The sequence below is a fragment of the Pteropus medius genome, unplaced genomic scaffold (assembly GCF_902729225.1).
Source record: "Pteropus medius unplaced genomic scaffold, Ma_sr-lr_union100, whole genome shotgun sequence".
In the NCBI taxonomy this organism is placed as follows: domain Eukaryota; kingdom Metazoa; phylum Chordata; class Mammalia; order Chiroptera; family Pteropodidae; genus Pteropus; species Pteropus medius.
Window position 1 is genome coordinate 1,212,329 of NW_024356397.1, and position 10,369 is coordinate 1,222,697.

Below are 10,369 nucleotides of genomic sequence, written 5' to 3' on the forward strand. Positions count from 1 at the left end.
TGTTTTTCTCTTTGTCTTTGCTCCTGGCATGGCGCATACAGATCTCCTAGTGGGATGACTTGAGATCCTGTCCCCAGGTACCCATGAGTTAAGAGATTATCATCAGGATTCAGCCTCTTAAAGCTTATTGTTCTCTGGACTCACTAGGAAAAATATAAAGGGACATCTTTTTTAGACAGGGTAAAGCAAAATGTGGAAAGAATCAAGAGAAACCTTCAAATTTGGCTTTCATATGACATAATTCAGCTTTGCAAAATGACAACTTTGGTCCAAGTCTCCCTTGCCGAAGGCAAGAGAAAATTTATACATGGCAGTGATAGGGATGTTTATTTATTTGTTCAAAACTCTTAATAGGATTAGCTTCTCACCCCTTTGAGTTCAGTGGTGTTTGTTTAATTTGCAAGGTGTAAAGATCTAGCCATTTCTCTCCATCTGTAAGGTAAGGAGCATTCCTTGCTTTTTCCAACTTCATGAGGGTGTCAAGATTTCACAATGCTGCCCTTTAGCACCCTTAACTAAGGAAGACTAGAAAATCTGCTATATTACAGGAGGAAGATCCATTGGCAAAAGCGTCTGTATCGTGAGCATTTTACTTCATGTCTCCTCTAGGTCTCCCACAGGCTCCCTCCCTCTCGTCATGCATCTTGCTAATGGACAGACCATGCCTGTGCTGCCAGGGCCTCCAGTACAGATGCCTTCTGTTATATCGGTGAGCTCTGTAGTTGGGGCAGCCAGCCCTACCAGCACACTAATCCCTCCCTTCCACCTGAGTGCTCATAAACACACATGAGCCCCAGGGAAACGTGGGCTATGGTCTGTATTAGTTGAGCATGGCAGCCTGCCCAAACTCTTCACTAACCTCTGCCAACCCAGCGCTATGGAATACTAGACAAAGAGTCATCTGGACAATTGGCTCCTGGTCTAGGAATTGGCTCCCAGCCTGCTGATTGGTTGATTTCACTTGGCACTTAGCATCTCCCAAATTACCCACCATTTTCCTCAATATACAGCCGTAGCCTTTTCCATAGAAATTGTCATAGCACTGGAAAAGTAGATTCCCTGCACTGTGGTGCTCCATAGGGGAAGGTATTTCCCAGGCCGTCCCTGCATGCCCTGTGGGAAGCTTGCACAGAGTAAGTCCTGACGTGCCAATCTCAAAAACATTTCATTTTGGGGAGCTTTTGTCCCACCGATCGTATTATGTTCCCTTCTGGTTTTTCTTCCTTCTCTTGATCCAGCTGGCCAGGCCTGTGTCTATGGTGCCCAACATTCCTGGTATTCCTGGCCCACCAGTTAACAGCAGTGGTTCCATTTCTCCCTCTGGCCACCCTATGCCATCAGAAGCCAAGATGGTGAGTACATCCCAGCCCGAGGCAATGTTGGCCCTTCTGAAAGAAATAGTTTTATCAGCCTAGGTTTTTCAAGCAAGCCAAGCAAAGGAACCTTCTGAGAGTAGCAAAGCTAAAGACACCCCGTTGTGAGGTATACAGAAAAAAAGACCCTGACTTAGGACTCTTATCTCCTCTCGTCCACCTTTAGAGCCTGGTATATAGACCATGGCAGTGAAGAGGCAGCACAGATTGTTTGGAGTGGAACAGTTGCTGTTTCAGTTCCAGAGTGACAGATGGAGGGTGGATGAGTGAGCAGGAGAGCTGGCCAAGAGGTGAATAGCTGCATAACCAGCACCTGGCCAGGTTCCAGGAGATAGCTTTCATCTGGACTATTGCTTCAACAACCCCCACCCTCCAACTGTGCCCAGGATGATAGCCAGGGAACAGAGTAGGCATTTTAAGGATCCAGGTGCACATTCTCTCTGTCATTTTTTTTTTTTAATTTTTCTGTAAAGGGAAAATTGATATGGAAATTTTAGTTATCTGTAAGGTCAGTAATAAAATCTAAGCCCACTATTTCTACCCTTGATAGGATTTTACCCTTGACAAGCTTTTTTTAATCTTTCCCTGCAGAGACTAAAGGCCACCCTAACCCACCAAGTCTCCTCAATCAATGGTGGTTGTGGAATGGCGGTAGGTACTGCTAGCACCATGGTAACGGCCCGTCCTGAGCAGAGCCAGATCCTCATCCAGCACCCTGATGCCCCTTCCCCAGCTCAGCCACAGGTCAGTTGGGCCCTTGGATCGGGGAACCAGCTGGGTCACCATTACTCTTTATGTCTTATGTCTTTCAAGGAGAGAAAAATTAGAGAAGAATGGATTTCAGCTTTCTGGCATCTTCCTGTGCTTTGGTTCTTGTTGACAATTTGACAGTAGCAAAATGCACCATTCTTTATCCAGCCTTGTATTATACTTACATGCAAACAGACTGAATAATGCAGAACCGTCACAGAGTTCTTAATTTTTGCTTTTTGTTTTTATCTATAAGTGAATGATATATCTGCAGAACTCTCTAAAAGGTGACAGAACCTCACTTCAAACCACTTTGTGCACCAAAGGAGGCTCCCCTAGTCTCTTTTTTATCTATTAAGTCTTATCAAAACAAACAAACAAACAAACCCTTAACCTGATTAGATTTTAAAGCAAAAATGAGATGATAATATATTAATAATATGTGATGTTACAGTATTAAGACTGCTCAGTAAACAAACACAAAAATATACCTTTTCCTTATCAATTTAATCCCTTTTTATCACAGAAGAATTAAAGCCTTAGAAAAGACAGAGCAGTCCTATTTAGATACCCAATTCTTTTATCAAGGAGGCCTCAGTTGTAGTAAATTTCTTTGAAAACTGAATAGGCCTCTGTCTTTGTATTGTCTGTACTGAACAGATGACAACAACCTGAGGTCGGTTTCTAGAGTCACATTCTTTGCCCAGCCCCTTTTCCTGATATCACCACCTGCTTCATCAGTTACCACCACATGTCCTAATATGCCATATGCTGCCTTAAAACTTGGCCAACAACTAAAGCCTTCATTTGAATTTTCTTGTTTGAAGCTAAGCTTTCCCACCCTTGTGCAACCCCTTCCATTGCCAGTCCTTGGAGATGGTAAAGCAGTAGCCCCTTGCCCATGTTGTGCTGCTTTGCCTCTTGAGAAAATGACATGACTTCATTTTTAGTCCCCACTGATGCCTTTCCTTCTCATTCTTCCCTTCTTTCTCTCAGCCTGTTCTTTCACCTCCATTTCCTGCATGAATTCCGAGTTGCCTATGAGAGAATAGGAACCGATCATTTTCTTTTCCCCATCCTCCTAAAGCACCAATCTTTACATGTGCTCCAGTGAGCTCAGGACAAAGAGGAAATTTTAAATCTCAGGATAATTTGTGTAAACTTTCCTTAGTAGAGTGAGAGGCAATGACCCAAGGCCTCTAACTCATTAAATTGAGTTTAAAATTTCCTCCCTATTTTTTTTTCTTTTGAGATAATATTAGATAAATAACATTATCTCTTGATTATATTTAATGGAGAACATGATTCAGTAGGGCTTGAAGTGGAATATAAGTTTCTATTTTTTATAACGCATGCTTATTCTCATGCAACTGGTGTGAGCTCTGGCATTTGGGAAGAACTAATATAGATATTCCCTAATAGCAACAGATCCAGGACAAATTTATTTTTGGCATTGGTTTTACATTATGTAGTTTCTTTTATACAGCTTGTTTACCTTTCTACATTTTAATTTTTGCCACTATTATAAAATTGATCTATCTTCTCTGAACACTTAGCATCTAACAGAAAGGGAAGATGATCCAAAAGTGCTTTAGTGACAAGGCACATCAACCTGAAGTTTAAAGACAAAAGGCAGTTTTATAACACCAGTTTGTAAAGGGATTAAAAAATGCTTTTCTGTTTAAAATAGAACAAACAGAACAAACAACATGATGGAGAGGTTGCTGAGGATGATTAACAACTGATTATAAATGAAAAGAATATGCTAATCCATCTCTCTCCATAATAGCCTAATTCTCACTGGTAGTGAAATCTTTTCTGAAACTTGTTGAGGCGTCCAGTTGTTTGTATATATTGCTTGATTATTAAACTTTTTTATTCCTTGGTCTTGCTAAAAGTTCCCCTGATATCCTCCATTACGATTTCCCTGCCTGTAAGATTCCCTATTGTTAAGAAACAAAAAATGATCCTAGTTTCATTTTGTCTATCTATCTTAGAAAGAATCAATTTCCAGTTGAACTGTGGTTTGTCTAAGTATGGGACTGAAAAGACTGGAAGGAAATGGAAGGCAGAAAGAGGATTTACCTCAAAGAGAAGTTAAGGGACATAGTGATGAGACTTGCTGTGGTTACAGAGACTTTTATATCCCTTTACCAGATCTTACTAATATACCTAATAACAGGTTTAATTTGGAAAGGATTGCCATTGCTTTCAAGTAACTCCTCTTCCTTCCTGGGCAACAGGTTTCACCAGCCCAGCCCACTCCTAGTACAGGAGGGCGCCGGCGGCGCACAGTGGATGAAGATCCAGATGAGCGGCGGCAGCGTTTTCTGGAGCGCAACCGGGCTGCAGCCTCTCGCTGCCGTCAAAAGCGGAAGTTATGGGTGTCCTCCCTAGAGAAGAAGGCAGAGGAACTCACTTCTCAGAACATTCAGCTGAGTGTGAGTGGGTCTTGAATGATTGTTGGGATTGTTGAATCTAGAAAGTGGGATTGAATCAGAAAAAAAGTGAAATGATGTAATAGGAGATGGTAATTCTTGAAATTAGGACAGATCCAGAAGATAATCCAGGAAGAATGCAGAAAGAATCTCTTAACAGTCAGAATTGAAATCTCTTCCTCCAGGATTGGAAAGAACACCATCTACTCCCAAATCTGCTACTAGAATGAGTCATCCATAAACCCATTTGGATGAAGAGAATTAGATTAAACACCCCAGGGTGCTCTTTTAAGTCATCAGTAGACTCTGACTTGGGTGTTAGGATACCCAAAGGGAAATGTCTTTGCCCCAGATAATGCAGCTTAATGAAAGAAAAAAGCCACACAAGCACAAATAGAACAATTATAATCCATATATTTCCTTGAATTTTATTTTCTCTTCTAATTATTTATTAAAATATTTCATTACATAGGTAATATATTTTTTTATATATAACATATATGTAATATACATATGCATACACAGAGGTATAGAATAAAAAACAAATTCTCTCTTGAATATGACTTTCACAGACTCATCCTTTTCCCTGTAGTGTGTACTTACCTGACAAATATGTATTTCTAAATATTTTCATTTACTCCCTTTATGTAGGGGAGTCGGGGAGGGATTGGTGTTTGTTTTAACAGAAATAGGTTAACAGTATCTCCTAGAGAGCTAGCCATGTATATAGAAGATCTACCTCATTTTTTTTAAATAGCTATATAGTAGTACATTCTACAGTGTAGTTATAGTATAAGATATGGATATTTATAATGTTTCTTATTTTTTCCAGAACAACAATGCTGCAGTCAACATTGTATGCACTTGAGTAGATCTGTCAAATAGATTCCTGGAAGTATGCTTTCTTAATCAAAGGACATATATATTATTAATTTTGATATAATCATATTTATCCTAAATAGGAGTGATTTTTCTATTGTGATTTCGTACTGTACACTGTAAGCAGCTCCTGTCATTGAATTCATGACTATACTGGCCCAGGGCTGTCTGAAGCCTTGCTGGGTCAGACGTCTTTTCCAGATTCGGAGGAAGAAATCTAGGCAGCATTCAGTCCTCACTTTGAGGGATAGTCACCGGCGTACAAGAGTGGAGGATGGATTTTCCTGATTTTCTTTTCTTCTCTCTCTCAGAATGAAGTCACGTTACTACGTAATGAGGTGGCTCAGTTGAAACAGCTACTGTTAGCTCATAAAGACTGCCCGGTCACTGCGCTACAGAAGAAGACCCAAGGCTACTTAGGTGAGTGGCTTGCAATCTAAGCAAAGTCAGTCGGTCAGTAAACTGCATATGTGGAGTATCTCAACTGTTTATAATTTTATAACTCCATTCAGAATGTTCTGGAGGGCTACAGACCTTTGTAGAACAACTAGTCCTACAAAAAAATTTCTTTTGAGAATATAGAGTTATCCTAAGTGAGATAAAGGGTGGCAGTATTTATTGGGTACCTACTTTGTGTTAAGTACTCTACCATCTTCCCAGTTCTCTTATGAAGTATATGTTCTTAGGAAATATATGCCTTATCTCCATTTATACATGAGAAAACTGCACTCAGATTAGTCACTTACCTGAAGTTACACAGCTAATACAGTAACAAAGCCAAAATTCACATTCAGGTATTCCAAAGATACTGCCTTGGCCTTAAGAGGATGTAAACAGCAGAAAATACATTGGGATTTTGGGGTATATTTTATCTTTCTAATGATGGGCTGACGTTGGTTTCAGTTCATAATCTATGAGCACACAAAAATTAGTGCTAGAAAAAGATGGTCACAGTTGTGCTCAGGACAGGCACAATTCTGAAATTAAAACTATTGTGAATAATTTGCTTATGGCTGGTAAAAGCTAATAAATCATTTTCCTTTACAAATTAAACAAATTCATAGAAATGTTAGCAATCAAATTTTGATGGATTGAATTAATTTTTCACTGTCTTATCATTTCACAGATGTGTTCTCATAGAAAAAGTAACCTCATCATCAATTTTAAACATATCTATTTAAATTTTAATTTTAATATGAACATTCATTTATTAAGCAGGTATTGATTGAGCCTATTCTGTCCCAGGCACTGTTTTACATGCTGAGGATATAATAGAGAATCAAGTGGATTAAACTCCCTGCCCTTGAGGAGCTTATATTTTAGTAAGTGAGACATGGTAAATGAGATAAATAGGTACAAATATATGGTATGTTAGATAAGAGTAAATACTTGGAGGAAAAAATAAAACAGGGAAGAAAACTATGAAATGTTGGCAGCAGGGTTGAAATTTCAGATGTGGTGTCTTTTGAATAAAGATCTTAAAGGAGTGAAGGAGCTAGCCATGCATTTATATGGGAGAAAAATACTGCAGGCAAGAGGAAGAGCAAATGCAAAAACCCAAAGCGAGAGCATGCCTAGACATTCTAGGAACATCAAGGAGGCTGGCATGGCTGGATTGAAGAGAATGGGGGCTGGAGAGTAGTTGGAGATGAGGTAAGGAAGGTAAAGGGAGCATCCTTGTGTAGGGCCTCATCAGTCATAGTGAGGTGTAGACCCATATAACCGGAGTGCTTTTACTCTACATTGGGGACCATTAGAGAGTTTTCAGCAGAGCTGTGACATGACTGATCTGACTTACTTTTGAATAGGATCAACTCTATTAGAAAGTACAGGAGTGCATGGGCAGAAGCAGGCAGTCACTTAGGAGGCTATTGTAATCATGTGGGCAAGAGATGATGGAGCCTTGGACCAGAACAGTGGTAAGTGAAGGTGGTGAGAAGAGATTGAATTCAGGATAGTTTGTAGAATGACTGGGTTTGATGATGGGCCATATGGGGCAGTGATGTATGAGATAAAGAAGAGTCAAAAATTACACCAAAGTATTTGGTCTGAGCAACTGCAAGAATGGATTTGCCATTAATTGAGATAGAAGAAGATATAGGAAGAAATGGATTGAGAGGTATATTTTGAACACAGTTTTGAACAAGCTGAGTTAAGAAGCCTGTTAGGCTTGCAGGTAGAGTCAAGCAGACAGCCGGTTATATGGGTCTACAGTGCAGAGGAAAGGCTGGAAGATAAAACTATGGGAGCCAGCAGCATATAGTTAGTTTTTAAAGCCATGAAACTGGATGAAATGTTATTGTCAAGGAAGAGGCATAGATAGAAAAAGAGAAGATGTCCCAGGACCGAGACCTGGGGTACTGCAGCATTTAGAGGTCAGAGAGATGAGAAGGAACCCATAAAATAGACTGAGAATGAGCAGCCAAGAAGGTAGGAACCAACTGAGTAAGCTGAGTGTGGTGTTCTGCAAACCAAGATAAAATATTTCAAGATGTTTAGTGATCAACCATTCGAAATACTTTTCAGGGGCTAACAATGAAGTCCGTATACAGTAAGTTTTCTATTCAGTCCCTACAAGAACTCTGACAGGTAGTCAATCCATTAAACTGCTTATTTGTTACAGCAAAGATGTATTTAGTTCTTGCTTTGTAGTGTAGACATTATGGTAGGTACTTAACACAAGACAAATGAGATACTGTCCCTGCCTCTGGGAGACTCATAGGGTTATGAGGAGATAAACATGTCAACCTGCGAAGAGGGTAAGCACAGGTATCTCAGTCAAAGAGCCCCTGGACTAGGAGCTTCCTGAAGACAGGGCTGTTTTATTCTTTATATACATACCCCAGTGCTTGGCATACAGATGATGCTCAGTATAAATGTTTGATGAATAAATGTATGTGTGCTGTGAAAGCACAAGTGATGAAATAGTTAATTTCCTGAGCCAATTAAGAAAGCTTCGCAGGAGGTAATATTTGAATCCTGAAAGACGACTCAGGCATTTGTTAGGTCATAAATACAACCAACTACTGGAAGTTTGCCCTTATTCCACACATCTCTGTTTAAGCAGCCATAGAGGCTATCTTCTGTTTAATAAAACTCTATGATTTAGTTATCTTTGTATGCAGCTCAGATTCTTGTGTTTAGTAAAATGTTATTGTTTCAGGTAGAGTGGCATAACTCAAAATAAATATTTTAAATCATAATGCCTAGCTAAACAATAGTCAGGAGGGTCTAACAGACCTCTTTGGGGGTTGTTGTGTTAACTGAACCCTGGCCAAGGACTGATCATTCATGACATCATTTGATTGTACCTTTATATTTATCAGGCTGATCTGTGGTTCAGCTTCATGCTGAAAGAATTAAAAAGAATCTAATGATTCAGTTCCTGTGGGAATTAATCAGAGAGGATAGCTAAAAAGAAACCTATTTTAAATTACCTTTAAAAACATGAAGAAGAAGAGTGTTCCAATACGGGTAATGAACTACATACAGAGTCCTAGAAGCCAGACAGTATAATTAACATGTTGGGGATTCACTTTATTGGGATAGATAGGTTAATTTGGGCCTAGTTTTTGCTTTCCTTCTGATTGCTCACTGTTTCCTAGCTCATTCATGGCTTAGAAGCCAAGATTCTGAGAAGTTTCTCTCCCCAAAAAAGATGGGCTTCCTTTTCCTTTGGTGGTCTGTTTTAGAATTATGGCAAAAAGTCATCCTGCCTGTTTCCCCATTCTGTTTTCTAACCACTTGCTCTCTGCTCTTTGCCCTCCTTCCTTGACAGAAAGCCCCAAGGAAAGCTCAGAGCCAACGGGTTCTCCAGCCCCTGTGATTCAGCACAGCTCAGCAACAGCATCTAGCAATGGCCTCAGCGTTCGCTCTGCAGCTGAAGCTGTGGCCACCTCAGTCCTCACTCAGATGGCCAGCCAAAGGACAGAACTGAGCATGCCAATACAGTCGCATGTGATTATGACCCCACAGTCCCAGTCTGCGGGCAGATGATGCCTCCCCTGGTGGAGAGGTCCCCTGCCAGAGCTCGCCCGTCCAAGAGCCAAGAGCAATGTCATCTTATTCCCTCCCATCTGCCTTGGACATGGCAGTACGGGGGAAAATTTGTGTGTTGTGAGTAATGGACAAATGTGGGGCTTTTCTCTTCAGCCACATGGTCATGTACGTTGACACCTGTACTAGGAGCCTCCCAGCCCCAGAGCCACATATATCATCCCCCAAAGTGGGGGTTTCTGATATCCCCACAGCCAAAGGCCTTTCCAGATGGTTCGAACAATCACCCCTGCCCATGCATATATACCTGTCTCTTTTAACACTAACCCTTGCACTTCTAGGTTTCAGGTTTCTCAGTTCCTTCTCTTCCCACTAAACCATGAATGTTACCTTCTTGTTCCTTAACAGCATGCCACTTCCTGCTTGGTAGAGGGATTTAGAATTATTGGCATATCACCTGCTGACCCATCCTCAGCTTTCACCCTATGGATTCAGGACCTTGTCTCCCAGTAGCTGCTTATTTATCCCTTTTCCTCCTTCCAAAATTCTAGTCAAAAATTCATTTAGGGTGAATGTAAGGTTACCTTTGATATATGAAATAGCAATATTTTCCAGTCCTTCCATTAACTTTAGTCCTTTTCCCTACTTTCCAACAGAAAAACCAAAAAAAAAAAAAAAAAAAGAGTAGAAAGAAAGAAAACCTCAAGAATTCTAGTCCTTTCTCATCTACGTCCAGAGCTATTTAGGTACCTCATTTTGTCTCTTGAGTTTTCCCAGTCTAGTGGTGGGGTCTTTTCCACCTCCCACTAAGCCTTGGCAACCTCATCTTGTGGCCTTATTAGATATTGCTTGGTAGTGAAAAGGGGAAGAGCCTGTGATCTGACTGGCTGACTCCTCCCCTCCCCACTCCATCCTTCAGACTAATCATTGGGC

The 10,369-nt window shown here is 40.5% G+C and overlaps 1 protein-coding gene across 4 annotated transcripts in view; it reads left to right on the top strand.

The window, feature by feature from the left end:
• Positions 1-10,120, top strand: part of LOC120602240 (cyclic AMP-dependent transcription factor ATF-7) — a 73,932-nt gene extending 63,812 nt beyond the window's left edge. For all 4 annotated transcript variants that reach the window (XM_039862297.1, XM_039862295.1, XM_039862296.1 and 1 more), the window contains 6 exons: positions 610-709; positions 1,239-1,352; positions 1,965-2,117; positions 4,367-4,564; positions 5,752-5,860; positions 9,219-10,120. In XM_039862297.1, coding sequence (XP_039718231.1) covers positions 610-709; positions 1,239-1,352; positions 1,965-2,117; positions 4,367-4,564; positions 5,752-5,860; positions 9,219-9,436 — 892 coding nt within the window. In that variant the 3' untranslated portion in view covers positions 9,437-10,120. The remainder of the gene's footprint in view (positions 1-609; positions 710-1,238; positions 1,353-1,964; positions 2,118-4,366; positions 4,565-5,751; positions 5,861-9,218) is intronic.
• Positions 10,121-10,369: the final 249 nt, after the last annotated feature.